The sequence below is a fragment of the Trachurus trachurus genome (genome assembly GCF_905171665.1).
Source record: "Trachurus trachurus genome assembly, chromosome: 4".
Classification (NCBI taxonomy): domain Eukaryota; kingdom Metazoa; phylum Chordata; class Actinopteri; order Carangiformes; family Carangidae; genus Trachurus; species Trachurus trachurus.
In genome coordinates this window covers 3,575,649-3,593,744 of record NC_139898.1, presented here as the reverse complement: position 1 = coordinate 3,593,744, position 18,096 = coordinate 3,575,649, and the positions used below count along the sequence as shown (strand labels likewise).

General features: G+C 42.1%; 2 protein-coding genes across 2 annotated transcripts; one reads left to right on the top strand and one right to left on the bottom strand.

Moving 5' to 3' along the window:
• Nucleotides 1-1,121: 1,121 nt before the first annotated feature.
• Nucleotides 1,122-6,054, top strand: LOC310984349 (transmembrane protein 205). Its single transcript, XM_083969534.1, has 4 exons — nucleotides 1,122-1,288; nucleotides 2,391-2,620; nucleotides 4,530-4,693; nucleotides 4,797-6,054. Exons 2-4 carry the CDS (start codon nucleotides 2,518-2,520, stop codon nucleotides 5,097-5,099), a joined length of 570 nt encoding a protein of 189 aa, XP_083825660.1. The 5' UTR covers nucleotides 1,122-1,288; nucleotides 2,391-2,517; the 3' UTR covers nucleotides 5,100-6,054.
• A 3,155-nt stretch (nucleotides 6,055-9,209) lies between these two features.
• LOC310984406 (nucleotide sugar transporter SLC35D2-like) lies at nucleotides 9,210-17,608 on the bottom strand. The gene is made up of 12 exons (XM_083969600.1): nucleotides 17,439-17,608; nucleotides 17,094-17,127; nucleotides 16,879-16,965; nucleotides 16,206-16,273; nucleotides 16,028-16,099; nucleotides 15,765-15,833; nucleotides 15,475-15,577; nucleotides 14,717-14,809; nucleotides 13,960-14,027; nucleotides 13,620-13,698; nucleotides 13,446-13,528; nucleotides 9,210-10,519 (listed from the first exon to the last, which is right to left on the bottom strand). Exons 1-12 carry the CDS (start codon nucleotides 17,546-17,548, stop codon nucleotides 10,414-10,416), a joined length of 972 nt encoding a protein of 323 aa, XP_083825726.1. The 5' UTR covers nucleotides 17,549-17,608; the 3' UTR covers nucleotides 9,210-10,413.
• Between the last annotated feature and the right edge of the window lie 488 nt (nucleotides 17,609-18,096).

Below are 18,096 nucleotides of genomic sequence, written 5' to 3'. Positions count from 1 at the left end.
ACTTCATTTTGGAGGAAAACCTTGCACTATATTGTCCATTTATTTCACAGCTAGTTATGAATTACCTGGTAGAGTTGGGTTAAGAGAAAGGTCAAATAAGAGCATCGATTTTAAGTATTATTGTTGGATTAAGCACAGTACATGAGTTAAAATCCACCTTCATCAGCTGCAACACCAGTCATTCTAATTCAATTATATTATAAACAGTATTATACTTAAAGGAGTATTATCGCAAAATTCGGCCACTAGATGGAGCCAGGCGGAGCTTATCAGATATAAACAAGTGGGCAGCTGTCAGAGAGAGAGAGCAGCCTCGTTTAGTCCCCCCCGCCCCCCCTCCTTCTCCCTCCCCCCTCCTCCTCCCTCACCAGGCCGAATGAACGTGCAATCGCGGGAAAAAGAAAACTCGCTAGTGGAAGCGGCAGCTCTACGTCGCGCACAACCACAACAACGACAACAACCACTGAAACGTCCTCCTCCTTAATAACGCTGAGAGGACAGCTGAAGAAAGACACAGGGACGTGGAGACAAAGTGTTCTACCAGCGATTCAGTGACTGTGAGCACCCTAACACTGCTACATTACTTACTGTTGCATATTTGTCCGGTTCGGAGGTCGGATTTGCGAGTTCCGAGTGCATTTTAATGCAGCAAGCGCCGGGCCGGCTTGGATCATAACAAAGACAAATGCTGCATTTGCCCCACGGACACTATACTGTTGGCGATTTTTTTTGTAAATTTACTTATGGCTCCCCCCGACCCATCTTTTGCATATGTCAGCTTATTTTATGCTATTACTGCTGTATTTGCGATAATGCTCCTTTAAATGGCTAATTTCTGTTACATGCACGACTAACTTGTTTTGATACTTTAAGTACAGTTTTAAATGCAGGACTTCTACTTAGAGAGTATTTCCACGGTGTGATATATTATTACTTTTGCTTACAGTGTGAAAACACACTTGGCCTGCATGTTGACCTCCCACACGTTACACCTCCCCCACAAACACACACACACACACACACACACACACACACCCCGGGCTGTTTCTCTCCTTACACAGGCCGGAGGGAGGGTTCACCTGAGAGCCGTCGGGGGGAACCAGTCGTGTGCAGGGGAAATGTTTCCAGGACACATCCTGACACTGGCTGTTCCGCCTTCTTCTCTCTTGACTTGTAAACCGAGCTAACCTAACCGCGCAGCTGCTGCACGGTCACACACCTGGAACCAACTTAACTTACCTGGCCGGACCTTTAGCCACCACGGGCTCGGTACTCGGGGCTGTCTCAGGTAAAGTCATTATAAGTTAGGAGCGTGTTGTGGTTGTGGCTTTCACCGGCTGCTGCTGCTGCTGCTGACCCAGAGGACAGTCAGGAGAAAGCCCAGGGACACTTTACTTAGTGCAGCTAACTTTACGCTAAGTTAACTTTAGCTCTGTCTGTGTACACACAGACACACACAAGTTACTGCAGGCATGCTAAGTTAAGTTAACAGCCGGTGACTGACGCCCTGCCTGCCTGTCAGTCGGTAGCTGCTGTCAGTGTTGTCGGAGTGAAGTCATTGAGTTTTTCTGCTGTGTGTCATTAGCTCTCAGAGGGTTAGCTCCACTAGTTAGCTCACAGACAGCAGCCGTTTGACAGACCATAGTGGCTCCGTGGGGTGTGAGCTCGTGGTGCACGTTAACGTCTTCCTGTGGGCTGACAGAGGTCCACTCGTGTGTCTGTGTACGGGTCCACTCCTGTGGTCCACTCCCTCGGGTCAGGTCCGGACAGCAGCCCGCCGGTCTCCTTGACAACAGGGCGGAAGTTTCTGGGAGTATTCTATTCTGCGTACATTGTGTCCCGCACTGATTTTAACGCAGACTCAAATAGCAGCCTTTAGGTTGTTTTATTGGGAAAAGTGTCAGAAATCTGCAAAGTTGAATAACAGCTGAAAAATAGATACACAACAGAGGTGTCAAACTCATTTTAGTTCAGGGGCCAAATTAAGTGCAATGTGATCTCCAGTGGGCCAGACTGGTAAAATAATAGCATGTAATCCTATAAATAATAAGAACTCTAAACTTTTCTCTTTGTTTTAGTGCAAAGAAGCGCATTATTAAGATGTTTACATTAAAAAACTATCCTATTACAAAACATATTATGACCAACCTGAAATTTCTTGAGAAAAATACATGCAATTTCAACAACATAATGCCTCTTCCTGTCCTCTATGTAATTTTTAAATCTGGTAAATTCATCCCGCGGGCCGGATTGGACCCTCTGGCGGGCCGGTTTTGGCCCGCGGGCCACATGTTTGACACCCCTGACAACAACTTCAGCTTTTAGGTAGCCTATCATGTGTTGCATATTGTGATCACACCCTTATTATGGTGTTTTGATTATGTTTACAGAAGCTGTCTAGTGAAGAAGCATCAAGTGCCCTCCAGGCAAAAAAAAAAAAAGGAGGAAGACTTTTCCAGATTACTGGCATTCCCAGACGATCCTGACTGAGCAGAGCGGAGAGGCTGCAGAGGAAACATGCCCACTGACCAGGAGGAGCCCACCTTCACAGTGAAGCTGCTGCAGTTGTTGCTGCTCTCCACTTACTGGGGAATGCAAATCTGGGTCACCTTCATATCAAGTTGGTAACATGCACACACTATAAAAGAATGCAGAAAAGTTGGTTGGGTTGACAAGACAGAGCAGGGGAGGCAGGGAACTTATTTAACACACACACACACAGGGCATGTAGGAGGTTTGTTGTGCAGTACATTCCCCAGCTACCACTTAAAGGTCCAGTGTGTAAAATGAGGGGGAAACAGTGACATCTAGCATTCTGATTCTATTATTTATCTATTAAATAATTCTATTCCATCCATCTGTTTATGAACGTGAAACTCTTGAAACGCACTCTCTGGTTGGCTGGATTTTCCATTCCGTACAAACATGGCGGCGCAAGATGGCGACACTCTCTAAGCAAGACCCCTGCTATATGTATATATAAAAGAAGAATTATAAGGCCATGAAAACCAAAGAGATTTTATTTTATAGCAATTATACACTTGTACAAATATATTAATTGGTAGTATATTCAGATTTTGCCGATAAACCTCGACAAATATGACACACTGGACCTTTAATGTGTTTTAAGTTATTACATCACAGTGTGAGGTAGTGTGTAGTGTGAGTGTCCTGGTACTCAAAACTGTATTTAGAATTGTCATCTTAACACAAAAGATGTGTGTGAACGCAGCTTGAATGAATACATGCACCGTTGTGTCATCTCTGACTGCTTTCTTCATGGCCACCTCTACTCCTACATCCTCACTTGTATTTGCTTTTGTTGTAACTCGGTGACTGTGCTCCTGCAGAATCCAAGGTGTGCCTTAAGGAGCTGTGTCATTCACACTATTGTCCGCATGCTGTGCAGCAGTTAGAAAATTAGCAGCCAGTATTCAACCACAACCCTGTCATGCTGGCACTGTGGTATACCACTGTGGTTGTACTGATGCAAACACATTTATGTAAATCAGTCTCTGTGCAGCCGTAGAGGGGAAAGGCAATGTACTGTATAGCTTGCACCAAGCTGTTTTTATTATATGCCTCTCAAATGTTTGAGAAAATGGTAATCATATTGTGATTAATATGCATACTCAGTAAGGTTTGAGTACTTGTTGGAATGTACTAGAGTATGCAGGTGTGATGTAATTCAGCTGGCAGCCGTCAGAAATTGGCAACTTAATCTTGGTCTTTTCAGAATATTGTTGGTCATACAAATGTAGTGACTGTTAGACCTTGAATGGATAGTTCAACATTTTGGCAAATCCGCCTATTGCCATAATCCCTATAGTCATAGGAGTAGGTTCATTACCTTTAACTATCAGTGCATGTTGTTTTGAGATCCACAGGGCAGAGGCACGAGTTGTTCAGCGAACACAATGGAGGTGAACGGTACAGGTCATCTGTCCCTCAAAACTCATCAAATACACAATCCAACAACTCCAAAACGCTCTCGTGGACAAGCTGTGACCTGCACATTCACCACACTATGAAATAATCATGTATAATTATCTAACATTACGACACATGAAGCAAATACTCAAAACTACTTGAGTTAACGGGAGTAGCTGCACTAAATGTGCACTTTTGAAATCACTCCGCCCAGCAGCCATGTCTGGAATGTAGTTCCAGCTATGCATTTGCTTCGAAAACAACTCCGTCTGGTAATGTTACATTATTATTTCATAGTGTGGTGAATGTGCAGGTCACAACTTGTCCACAAGAGCGTTTTGGAGTTGTTGGATTATGTTTTTGATGAGTTGAGTGGACCTGTACCATTCACCTCCATTGTGTTCGCTAAGCAGCTCACGTCTCTGCCCCGCTGATCTCAAAACAACATGCACCGATAATTAAAGGTAATGAACCTACCAATATGACTACAGGGATTATGGCAATAGGCAAATTTGCCAAAATGCTGAATTATCCCTTTAACGACTTTGTGTTTCTATGAGAAAAGATTGTGCTATTGTGTTGTTTCTCTGTCTGCACAGGCTTTGTGATGGACAGCCACCTGAACAGACACACATATGGGTTTATTCAGAGTCGTCTTGTCCCGTTCTACCTCCACCTGGGTTCAGCCTGTGCCTTCATTAACCTCACCATCTACGCTGTGTATCATCCCAGTGACATGCTGGATGACAGAGAAGCCTTCCAGGTGTGTTGTTACTCCCACATCATCACATTGTAATAAAAACCTGTTATGGATTATTACCTTAATCTCTGCCTCTGCTTCTCTCCCCCCCCACCCCCCCACCCAGATCTTCATCTTCTTTGTGTCGGTGACGGTCGCGGCCGTCAATGCGCAGTGGTTCGGCCAAATGACATCGGAGATCATGGCAGACATGCACCTCATCGAGCAGGCGTGCGGACTGGGTCAGGATATCGGCCTGTCGTCTAACCGCGAGGCTTACGCCAAGCTGTGTGAGACGGATGTCAAATACAGACACCTGAGCAGTCGCCTGTGGCTGTACAGACTGCTGTCCTCTCTCAGTAACCTCTGCTGCATAGGCTGCAATTTCTACAGCCTCTGTTACATGGCTGAGAACCTCGTCGCGCTGTGAAAGTGACGCAAAGCAGCTGGACTGTAAAAAATCTTTCAACATAGTCAGTCCTTTATAAATCATCATCAATTTTTTTAATATCAAATCAGTAAGTTATATATTTAATGTGTCTTTCTTTCTGCAGTTGCCTTCAGTAGAAATTAGGTCAGGTGGTGCTCTTTTTGGGGGGAATAATGATAGGACATGGTCTCATGTATATTCTTTCCAGCCCCTGGTTCGCAGGCAGTGAAGCTGAGTATCTCTTTGAAATGTTCCAAGGAGACAAATCAGTTCCTGCACTGCGAGTAATGCCTCACCTTTCACCCAGTGTGGCCGAGGCCGGCAGCTGCCTCACGTTGGTGCCTTGAAATTTCCCTTTACAGTTACCTTTACTCACGCAGTACGGTACTTCACAGGGCTCTAAAACATATACAATGTTTTTTTTAAATCATGCACTGCAGTTGTTGTTTTTAAGCGACAGGTGGAACTTTTACTGTTTTCCTTGCCGCTCAGTCCTGTTGGTTCTGTTTGGGTGGAGCTTGTTGACAGTGTGGTGCCACAGGTTTGTCTGGCTTTACTTACGTTACCTTAAAGGCACCTGTAGGGCTGTGCTCCACTTCCTGTCAGAGTAAAAGGTTGTGCTATCGTTATTGTTTTTTTTTCCTGGCTGCTGCTGGTGTGGAAACAAATCAGTTTCTGCTTTTAGTCCAATTATAACACACCTGCACCACCGTCATTGTTGCTGTTCCAGTGTACTGACATGTAAATGAGTTGATATGAGATTTGTTGTTAGACAGCAGGTTGCTGGGTCCTCTAATAGATGGACCTTTGCTTCAGGAGACACAGTTACTTTTGTGGAGATGAGGCTGAACCTGTGCTGGTGACAGGGGTCAGAGGAACTGATTCTGCTCATTGCACATTGTTGTAATATTAAAGTGGATGGTGAAATAGTCCAAAGTGCTTTCCAGACTTACTGAGTTAAAGGGATAGTAGCATTTTTTAAAAGTGGGGTTGTATGATCTACAAATAGCCCCTAAGTACTTTAATTGCAGTAGAAGACTCTTTGCACTCCTCCCGTTAGCAACGCCAGCCCATAGCCCTGCCCAGAGATTTACAACATACATTGTTGTGAACAGACCCAAAGAAACGGCATATTTTCGTGGCCTAAAAGAGGTTTTACCTGAAAAAAAAATACACAGTTCCATTGTTCGCTATAATATAATTTTTTCCAGCCCTTCAAAGTGCAGGAAAAACGCAGTTTTTATTTGGACCTAACCAACTGCTGATCGGTGTGCACTAACCCTGGGCGGAGGGATATGTGAGTTGGTTAGGTCCAAATAAAAACTGCGTTTTTCCTGCACTTTGAAGGGCTGGAAAAAATTATATTATAGCGAACAATGGAACTGTGTATTTTTTTTCAGGTAAAACCTCTTTTAGGCCGCGAAAATAGGCCGTTTCTTTGGGTCCATTCACAACAATGTATGTTGTAAATCTCTGGGCAGGGCTATGGGCTGGCGTTGCTAACGGGAGGAGTGCAGAGAGTCTTCTACTGCAATTAAAGTACTTAGGGGCTATTTGTAGATCATACAACCCCACTTTTAAAAAATGCTACTATCCCTTTAACTCAGTAAGTCTGGAAAGCACTTTGGACTATTTCACCATCCACTTTAATATTACAACAATGTAAATGCTACTATCCCTTTAATGTCTATTTTGACTAAATGTCAGAGCCCCAGAAAATGTTCTTCCTAACTTCCACATTATAGGCAACAATTCACGGTCTTTCACCGTACATGGACAGTAGCCTGGGTTGGAGTTATGGACTCGCTCTATGTGAACATCAACCACTCTTCATCTCCTTATACAGTATATTAACATTAGCAACATGAAGCATCATTAAGCCACTTGTTTCACCCCTGCACTTCTATCAGATATGACATGTCTACATGGGTAGCTTCATACTAACCATAACAACCAAAAGTATAGCCTACATATAAAAAAAAACTTCCTCTCTATCTGAAGACTTGAATGACACCTCTACACTTGACATCCCACGATGATCTCCACATACACTGCGTTATGTGCTATGCAGGAGAATCACATCAGATCTTGTATATATTGTAGAGGGATTTTAAAAAGCCATCAGGTCTGTAGCTTGAATTGCTCAAGCATTGTGTACTTTATTTTTTATAAAACCTCCACATCAGTCCGGATGTGTTTGGACATGATGATCAGGCTGTGTAGGGAAAATAAAACATGGCCGTGATTAGAATTGAAGCAGAAATATGTTTTTGTTTTGAACTTCTTTTGGTCATAGTACGTTGTTGAATCTGTGGTTTGTAATATGTTCTGTTGTCTTTTTGCTTGTTTAAATCTCTGTTAATTCACCGCTCCATGCTTTCTGTGTATTTCAGAGCAGTAGCAGCTGTTCTCAATCTCATCTTTCCTCTCTGTAATTATTTGTTCTAACTGGATTGATGAAGGTGTTTTATCTTGAGCCTCCTACTAGCAAAAACAATGCAATATTACTTGGTGGTTGATTTCTCTATGATATTGCCTGTTAGCTCGACCAATGAAGTTCTGTAAAATTTGAATGCTAACCATGTGACAGTTTTATAATTAACGTAAAAGCTGTATTTGGATATGTAAGTTTAGCAGACATCTTTACATTGATTTGTTTCTCTATGATATGATTATAATCATAACATTAGGAACAAGAAGATCAGAGGTCACAAGCTGTTTATGGTAGTGGGTTTGTATCAAAGATATTTTGATGTGTGGTCTATTTTTTGTATTAAAACATGTCTTGTCAATTTCTACTCGATTTCCAGCCTGTTTTATTACATTTTGATCACCATGCAGTTGTTATTTCATGACGGGTTCATTTTTACAGTGCAGTCTGTCCCCTGTTGTTTTGGCTTTGTAAATTTAACAGGACAACAGGCTTTTAGCTTCAGCTACAATTTAAGTCAATATATAGGCCAATCCTTTACTTAAAGTGCCTATATTTGCTTGTATAGAATGAGTCAGGAACATAAATAAGAAGACAATCCAGAATGAAAAAGGTGTGATCTGTTCACTCCTTGATGAAGAAAATGTTTGATTTTAATGACTCCTAGTGGTGGAAATGGGAAAAATGAATGAGCTGAAAGGCAACCAATTTACCCTTGTTACGTTCAAGTACTTACTTGCATGTTTTAAAATCTGTCAGAGCAGTGGAGAACCGGTTGAACAGTTTCTATGTGCATATAATCTCAGAAGCCAAAAATGTAATTCAACCCTGTGGTTCCTGTGGGATGTCACATTATACCAGGGATGACTGAAGCAGAACCACCGACCTACTGTAGTTAAAGATCAGGGGCCAGATTCACAAAACCTTATTAAGAAAATATTGAGGAATTGCACTTAAGAACTTTCTTATGAACTCCATAATTTTAGATCTTGAGACATTTCTTAACAGGGTTCCTACAGCTTAAGCCAAGTTAAATTTAAGACTTTTTAAGACTTTTTTAAAGCCACTTGAAATTAAATTTAAGACCGACTTAAAAAAAAAACCCCACATCAATTACATAGGGTTAGGGACAATTTTACCCACTTTCCTATGTGATCCAAGGTAAAGTGACTGCTACATGAATATTGGATTGTGTCTCTTTCCAGATGTCCTTTCAAAATAAATGCATAAAAAGTCCGGAAGAACAAAACAAAACACTGACTCGGGAGCTGGTGGCGGTGAGAAATTTAGCATTGACGGCCGCCACTAACTTCTCTATGTCGGAATGTTACCAATTATTTTGAGATTTGAGACTAATTACAACCATAAAATACCACTTATCATGTGTTAACATTTTTAAGACTTTTGAAAAATTGATTTAAGACATTTTAATGCCAATTAAGGCCTTGTTTTTAGATTAATAAATTCAATGCCTTTTAAGACTTTTTAAGGATCCGTAAGAACCCTGCTTAAGATCTTTTTGAAGAACATATTGGTGAATCCGGACCCAGCTCTGTTACAGAATAAACATAATAAAAACACTCCTCATAACACCTGATCAACAAATCCCAAGGGATCCATCATGTCAACAGACTTTAATGTAAAAATACATCATTGAGTTTCAGCTACAAATCCTGACTGCTCCAGATGAGATCAGCATCAACAACGTACCACCCACTCCATCTACAAAACCAACATTAGTCTAGAAAAGTAATAAATATAAAACGATGTAGATAAAAATGTAAAAAAAAAAAAAAGAAAAGAAAGAAGAACAAAAAGTCAACACACGTACCTGACTAATAAAGTTTAGGTAACCAGGTTTCTCTTGTAATACTTGCAAAACCTCAAATTTATGTTTCAGGAAGGTACAAATAATCTCATTCAACACATGAATGTAACAGGAGGTGAGGCAATTTCAGTTTCACCCTTTTGCAGTTCCTGCCTCGGTTAAAAGTGCGATTAAATTGTGTGAAAACAAATGGGTCCCCTTGTTTGTTAATCCTGCATAGAGAGAACCAGCTACAGCCTTGGAGTGTCCACAACCCACATTCTGTAATACTGTGAGCTAAATGTAAACTGTTAACTTTAAATTATCTCCCAAAAGGAGGCAGCGACATCATTTAAAGCCACAATCCTCTCTGGGGGATCGACAGCCCACTGCCCGTCCACTTTGGTTGTTTAAAGGATGAGGTTAGATCACTGTCATTACCGTCCGTCTGTAACAAGCTTATAACAGTGTCTGCGCAAAAAACCAAAACGATATGTACTGAAGAGTGAAACAGATAATGACAGTGTCAGTGCATCTCACTGTGCTTAGAAGGCATCTAAAGTTACATTCCTTGTAAACAGCAAAACAGAAAAAGGCATTAAAAAGTAAGGATTGTGCCTTTAAAAACGACCATGACATAGTATTCCCATGATTCATCAGTACACGCACGCCCGCTAAAACAACTGATCATCCCGGCCTTTCGCTCCTGTTTCCAGGAAACATGACGCCATCCCAACATTAAACACTCAGTTTGTCTACGTACCAGGAAATGTTGTAATATAAATAACACTGCTTCCATGTTTCCCTTCGCAATACTCACATGTACAGTATCAAAATACAAATATTTTAAAAAACAACACACCATCTAAAAGGTCAACCCACAATCCCAGTGGGGAAGGGGGGTTTCGTAACCATGGCAGCAAAAGAAGAGTCGCGGTGCAGGCGTGGTTTTCACCACAACGCCACTCCCCACAATTCCTTGCCTTTGCCTAAAATACTCCATAAATAAAAAGTTGTACTAAAAATAGAGCTTTTCCTGTTCATCAGCATAAAAATACTTAAATCCAGTGTCTCTGTCATACGACCACCTTGCCCTTGATGTCCAGCTTGTTGTTGTCATTTGTTTTGATGGACTGCTCCTCTGTGAAAGTGATGTAGGAGTAGATCAGGCTGCCGGCAATACTGCAACACACACAGACAAAGAAACTATCAGCAAGACAGACCGAGCTAAATGTAAATAAACTGTAGTATTTTATCATAGAACCATCTGATAGAATGGCAGGATAATAAAGCTTTGCCCCGATAGTATCGCCTTTGCTTCTTTATTAGCACGTAGAAGAATTTTATTGGAATGGAAGTCACCAGTTGCCCCCAAAGCTTCCCTGTGGCTTTAGGACCTCATGCTGTACTTAGACCTGGAAAAAATTAAATACAATCTGAGGGGCACACCTGGAAAATTTGATTCGGTTTGGGCCTACATAGCTAAATTAAAGACACTACAGGACAAATGAAATGTTCACTTCTGACAATTGACTTTTGACTATATTTCTTTTTCAACCCTGCCTCATCTTAATCCACTGAAAATACTACTTTTCTGTTTTTCTTCTTTCTCTTTTAATTTCCTGTGTATATGCTTGTCTGTTTACGGTAAGAAGGAAGGATGTGTGTTATTACTGATCTGTAACAAAATGATGTAGGACTGGGAGGGGTTGGGGTTGGGAGGGAATAAGTGGTTGTTGTTTTTGAAAAAGGAAAAAGGCCTTATTTCTCGTTATATGTACTTGTGCCTGTCAAATGAATAATAAAAACATTAATTAAAAAAATTAAATAAAGCTTTGCCCCCTTAAAACACTGAACGATATGAGATGGAGCTATATTATAGAAACCTCATTCCTGAAACCATGGTAATTATGGTTGACGCCTGATTTAGGAAACTTCATCATCACTTTGACTTTTATTGTCCCCGAGGGGAAATTCTTTAAAAAAAAAAAAAAAAAAAAGCAAAGCAAATAGCAAAAAAACATTTCCCATCCACCCTCACACATAAAAGTCAGCGGGGTGTGTTTGTGTTGTTGAGTGATGTAATGGCTGAGGGGGTCAGACCCTCCTGCACCTCAGAGCCCTGAGGGCGATGGGGCTGGGTGTGGGTGTGTTTCTATTGAAAGTGTGATGTGATGACCCTGTTATTGAGTTCAACAAGGTTGGGTGTGGGAAGACCTATTCTTTTTGCAGCAGTGATGGCCACCTTTGTGAGTTTGGTCCAATTAAATCATCTGAATGATGCTTGATACATTAGCGGTAGTAGACCCACTTAATGCTACTGTTCCCTGACTTCAACGTTTTAACCACTTGGCTGACTTGTTTCTTCAGTGTAGTTCTTTCATTGCTTTAACACAACCAGCGAACAATGGTGGACCCTAATGACATGTTAATGACAAAACACTTACTAGTATGGCCACACCAGACCGTGATCCCACAGTTAACTAAGCAGCTATGACTCTTTTTTTTTTTTTTTTTGCTAAAATGTCTATTTTTTCTTTGTCTCAACCAGAATCTCATTGATGACAAAGTTTCCTCAGGGAGAGGGGATGACAAAAATAGCATCAGTTCAGGGCCAAGTAAGAAAAGGCAGAATTCCAAAAATTCGCTAAGACCTGCCTCCGTGATATCAAATTGCTAAGTGACATCCTATACATTTCCTAACTTAAGATGAGGAATTTCTTTAGCACAACCCCTTGCTTTCCAAATCTGGTGTTGAGTTAATGATGGGAAGAAAACTTGTTTGCCTGTTAAAGGCAAAGTAAGAATTGAAAAGCATGTTGTCATTTGTCAAATCAGTGTGGGGGGAACATGTTGCAGCACATGACTGATCGTAGGAGCGCCAATTTCCCAAGCCATCCAGTTTCAACACGTAGATCTGGATTCCTGTGGTTGTGTGACACATTAATGTCAGATCTACAGTAGCCGTGTCAGCATCGATCTTTTCCTTTCTCACCAGTAACAAATATTAGCAGATATATGAGTGCATCTGCAGATGTGATTAGTTTGCACAACTGATTGGTTTCACAGGGATTAGGTCGTAAACCAAGGTGCAGGACAAATTAAATCAATGTCGTGAGCGTCACTAGAGGACGAGTCGGGGGATCAGAACTCCTTCAGACTGGTCCTCTGGGAAACATCCACATCTGTCCCTGAAGGAATCCAACAGCTGAGATAACCTAACCATACCCAAGTCACATTACTATTAATATAGAGAAACAGCACTGTATGATACTGTATATTATACTTTCCTTTCAAGGGATAATTCACCAATTTTCTACTCACCACCATGTCAAGGAAGGGTTCCGAGAACTTTCAGAGTTATCAAAACGCTTTTGGATTTCAAAAATGTTCAGGCTGGCAACAGATTTTCATATAATGGCGGTGGATAGAGTTCACATTTGAATCATCCAAAACACACACTTTGAAACATCCAGATACCTCCATACTGCTCGTCTGTACTGACCCAAGTGTCCTGAAGCCGCCACATGAAAAAGTTGTTTGGAAAAAATTAATTTGATTAATTAATTTGTTTTTAGCCTCGTTGTAGTAGTAGCTCTGTTGAACATCATACATCCAATGGTTTACAACGACGAACGAACATTGCGCACCCAATCTCGCACATGCGCACAAACATCAACAGAGCCAATGGGAGCTACTGCTACAACAAGGATAAAAACAGAGCAGTATGGAGGTATCTGGATGTTTCATAGTGTGTGTTTTGGATGATTCAAAAGTGAGCTCTATCCACCGCCATTATATGTAAACCCGTCGCCAGCCAGACCCCCCCTGGAACTCCTAACGAGTTTTGATGACTCAGAAAGTTCTCCGAACCCTTCCTTGGCATGATGGTGAGTAGAAAATTGGTGAATTATCAAAATATCCCTTTAAGTTGGGTTTTTTTTTTAAGTGACTCTTGTGCAACACCAAAACACTAAAATGAAGAATGTAGATGTTGGAAAGCCAGATGAATGAGGAGCTGTGTTGGGGAAATTTCTGCTTAGGGCCAAAAAACAAAACAAAACAAAAACAACCTACATTTGAATACACATTAGAAAATAAACTTTACCTGATATTCAAACCTATGAAGTTAGTCCAAGAGAAAATGTAGTCTCCACTGAACACCATCCCGATGTATGTTACCAGGACATTCTACAAAATGGAAATGGAAAAAATATCAATTAGCCTCTTGTGCTTCAGTGTGTTTGATTGTAACTTCACTTCACACACGTGCGCCGCTCACCTTGATGCAGCCCACGATGGTAGTTGTTAAAGCGGAGTTGTACTGCGTACACAGCACGGTGGAATACATCAGAACAAACCTGCACAACGGAGCCTCACATTACCAATAACTCCAAACTTGTTCAAACATGAAATCAGGTTTCACAACGTTAATGCAACAAAAAGGAGCCTTTCAGTGGAGCGCTGGCACCGAGTGGAGATCTCAGCGGCTGATGTCATAGCTGTGCCCCTGGACCTTAGTATAATCCAGATGTTTTAACTCTGGCACAAAATACAATCCTGTTGACTTTAAGACGAGCATGCACGTCACACATATATGTCATGATGAGCTTCTGTCTTACCCCATGATGCATGAGAGGATGAACTGGCTGAGGAAAATCATGTCAGACCATCCGTCATATTCCACCGCCTGGACAGAGACGTGAGAACGACAAAAAGCAGCCAATGAAAACAAGCGAAACAAACAAACAGATTATAAATTCAAATTAGTGGTCATGTCTGTTCCTCCTTTCAGTGGAGGAAAGAAATTCAGTATCGCCTGAGCTATGAAGAGTTGATCACATTTTAAGCATCTGACAATAACAGTATGGTTCATGGGGGAAGACTTTTTGAACCACATTTACTACACGTTACAAATTACAACTTAAAAATACCAACTTCCAATAGCCTTTTAAAAAGGTCCTAGTCTGTATCTGTACTGTGGTTAATCCACAGAGCGGAGGGGAGTTGTAGGCGCTGCTGTAATAACTCCACTAGGTGCATAATAGCAGCTTTGTGCCTCTCCGGTTGCTGGGCCCCAGCTGGGCCAACCAGAAGGTCTCTGCCAACACTGACCAACAAACAGTCTGCTCATATTTACAGCATACGCCCATGGCTTCACATATGTGCAGTCCCCTTCAAATTAGGGTTCAATCCTGCAATAACTGACCACTACTTCAGTCATTATCTCACTATAATGACTTCATTTCAGCCACTGTTCAACTTTTTTTTTTTAAATGACACCTATAAATTATGACTTTTTTTAATGAAGCTAATTAGGAATATCTATTACAGAGGGGACAGACCTAAGGAGCAGAGGAGTCAAATAAAATGCCTTACCTTCTGCATGTCTCCAGTCATATGAGCCAACACCAGCGTGGGAATGATCATAAATAATGCATTATAATACAATAATCCATATTTCCCCAGCTCCTGTGAGAGAGAGAAGAGAGCACAGGAACAGATGGGCAGGGAGCAACAGCAACACATAAAATAAGCAGAGCCAGAACAGAGAGGGTTATTCACAAGTCCTTCAGCGCATTCCTCACTAACTAGCATACAGATGTCATGCATGGCCAGCCCACTGCACTGCACGGCCGAGAACCGCTTGTCGGCGGTGATCCCACTCCGTTTGACATGTCTCCATCTTTTCATTCCCTCACAATATGAGTCCGACACACACACAGCGCACGTGGTTTCTCTGCAGACATCCGACTAAATCTGGACCCCGTTCTGCCTCAGCTGTAATGTGAGAGCTGAGCTGTCTGCTCGTGGTGGGACGTAATAAAAACTGACTACAAGCCATTACTGGCTGGACAGGCAAACGGTTATTAACCAGACTGCTTGGGAAATAATTAAAGGAAGTGTTTTGGAATGAGTAAGACACAGCAGCAGCACACAACTGTAGAGATGGTTTAACCAGCTATAAACAAATCCACTCGGTGGGGAGTGAAAGGAAACGACTCAACGTGTTTTCCTTTTGAGCCAGACGCTGAAGGACAGTTTGGGTTCTTTAAAATCCACCGGCATCAGCTCAAGGCCAAAAACAGCTCCTACCCAACAATGGCAACTATTCATCCGGCGGAGCGGGCACATACCTTTGCATCTAATTTTTGTTTAACATAGGCTCCATTGGCTGCAGTCAGCACGTCGTTGAAGAGAATGAACACGTAGCCTTCTAGGTCAAAAGACAAGTCAGCGCTGCGAAAAGAGACAAAATGAAAGCGCTCCGTCACTCTTTCAACTAAAGATATACAACATGTGTCTAATGACCCTGATGGCTGTATCAGTTAAGTGGACACATATTTCAGGACCACACCAGCCTTTGTAGTGAAGGTAATTCTGCCGTTGTTAACAGCGGGGGACACCTGGATGCAGCAGGACTCACCTTGCAGCTATGAACGCCCCAAGGATCATTGTAAATACTGTCAGTTGGACCGGCCTGGAGAACTTCTTCCTGCCAAAGGTCAAAGAATAGCAGGGCAATGAAATTCAATCCGAGTGCTGGGAGCTGCAAATGAAAGCCGCTGATACAGTACAAAGAGAAAAGGCTCGGGTTTTCTCCTATGGAAGCCGTTCCCTACCGAGTTCAAAGACCAAATCAATCGGCAGGAAAAGTGGGTTATCCGTCATGTGTGTGTGTGATCTTACTTGAGCAGAAGTCCCTCAGCCAGCATGGTGAATAAAATGGAGAACCTCCTGAGGACAGTGAACATGGGCAGACTGGTAGGGAGAGGACAGAAAGTGAAATGAGCTCATGATGACACTGAATGAACTTCCCTTTTAAATGATCAGGATCATTCAGTCTGGAAGAGTGGACTAGACTTACTTGAGCCTTTTGGTTCCAAACAGACCAGTGATTTGATTTCCCACATACAGGAGAGGTAGAGGAAACGTCTACAACACAAAGCAAAACAAATGTAGGCATTGTTATAAAAATCACAGATCAGGGTTCCTACACATTTGAAATTTCAAAATTCCATACTTTTTCCAGACCCTAATTTCCAGCCTTCTCGGTTAAAAAAATTCAAATAATTTGTGGCATTTGAGTAATTAGATGCGTATTGTGTAACTAAATTATGCAATTAAACATGTGTTTTCATTATTCTGAATTTGTATGCCATTATGTCACCAAATCATTTCCAGGAGATTGTAGCTAATAGCACATACAAAATAATTAACCCAAATAACACAAACCCAGATAAGTATTAAGATAAATATATTTCCATTCAATAGTTTCCATTTCCATACTTTTCCAGACCTGGAAATGTATCAAATCAAATTCCATACTTGTGTAGGAACCCTGACAGATGATTGAAGCACAGACAGAAAACTGATCTGAGAAATCAATCACGTTAAAATATATTTTAAAACAGTTCTCTTGTTCATGTGTTTATATAAAATGACAGTAAACTGAATCTTCTGATTCTCCTCCAGCAAAACCAGACTGTGTCCATTCTTCATTCAGTAACCAGGACTTAGACTTAGTTAGATGGTCTCACCTTGCGAGGTATGGTCTCATCGAAGTCCGGGAAGCTGATCACCCTCGCAGCCTTGCCCACCCACAGCACAAGCACAGTGGCCAACATCTGCACGCGCACACACACACACACACACGCACACGCACACGCACACACACACATACACAATCAGTTGAAGATGCCTGCCTGCTCTCTGTTTGGTGGTGTTAGAAAACATCAGTGTTGATCCAACTTACTTGTCCGATGCCGACACATATTGAAGAGGGGAACCTGAAAGAGCAGAGTGGAGCCGTTAGTCCAGGTGAAGCACAGTCACCACTTAGCACTGGCCGGCTAAATATAACACAGTTGCTACATGCTAACGTTAAGTGAAGCTCCTCTCTCTGTGGACACGAAGCTGTCCGTGCTAACCCCGTACTGTGTTGTTAGCCTGTGGCTCCTCGGTGCTCTCCTCTCCTCCTCCTCCTCCTCCTCTGCTCCTCTGCTCCTCTGCCCCGGCCAACACAACTTCGCAGCAGCTACGGTGGCTAACACGTTAGCTCCTCCGCTCGAGCACAAACCGTTACCTGTAGTTAGTTTACCTGTAGTTGGTGAGGACGCTCTTGTTCACCACGACGATGAGAAACGAGCTCACACCGTAAAACCCGGCGGCGAACAGCTTCACAAACACCGTCAGAGGTTTGTCCGCCATCCCCGACAACTTCTCACTCCTCTCTGAGCGCTGGTGTCGGCTCGAGCCCAGCCATCGCTGCTCCGCTGCTCTCCCTCCCCCTCTGTCTTCCTCCCTCCCACTCTCTCACTCACACACACACACACACACACACACACACACACACACACACACACACACACACACACACACACACACACACACACACACACACACACACACACACACACACACACACACACACCCGCCGCCACAGGACATCACTGAGCATTCAACATGTTTTTTTTGTCTGGACTGTCTCTGACTCCCTAAACACACGAAGCAGATAACTCTAAAAAATATATATAGCCTATATTTGAATTATTATTTACACCAGGTAGTCAAACCAAAGTTGAGTGGCTTTGACCAAGGAGATGAGATGTACAAAAACAGATGTAACTCAAAAAAATAAAGCTTTATTGAAAACAACAGTAGAATAATTCAAAAGCATCAGCTCATTTTTTTTCTTATATCTGCTTTTGCAAATGAACTCTTCATAGGCTATAGCCTATATTTTTTTCTTTTCATAA

What these genes read in the sequence shown, in the direction of transcription:
- LOC310984406 (XM_083969600.1), bottom strand. Translation starts at nt 17,548, where the DNA reads ATGGCGGACAAACCTCTGACGGTGTTTGTGAAGCTGTTCGCCGCCGGG. An exon ending in GCTGAGGGACTTCTGCTCAA is followed by an intron (nt 15,834 to 16,027) that starts GTAAGATCACAC and finishes GACCTTTGGCAG; the next exon opens with GAAGAAGTTCTCCAGGCCGG. An exon ending in TGACTGGAGACATGCAGAAG is followed by an intron (nt 14,028 to 14,716) that starts GTAAGGCATTTT and finishes GTCTCTGTCCAG; the next exon opens with GCGGTGGAATATGACGGATG.
- LOC310984349 (XM_083969534.1), top strand. Translation starts at nt 2,518, where the DNA reads ATGCCCACTGACCAGGAGGAGCCCACCTTCACAGTGAAGCTGCTGCAG. An exon ending in CTGGGTCACCTTCATATCAA is followed by an intron (nt 2,621 to 4,529) that starts GTTGGTAACATG and finishes CTGTCTGCACAG; the next exon opens with GCTTTGTGATGGACAGCCAC. An exon ending in ATGACAGAGAAGCCTTCCAG is followed by an intron (nt 4,694 to 4,796) that starts GTGTGTTGTTAC and finishes CCCCCCACCCAG; the next exon opens with ATCTTCATCTTCTTTGTGTC.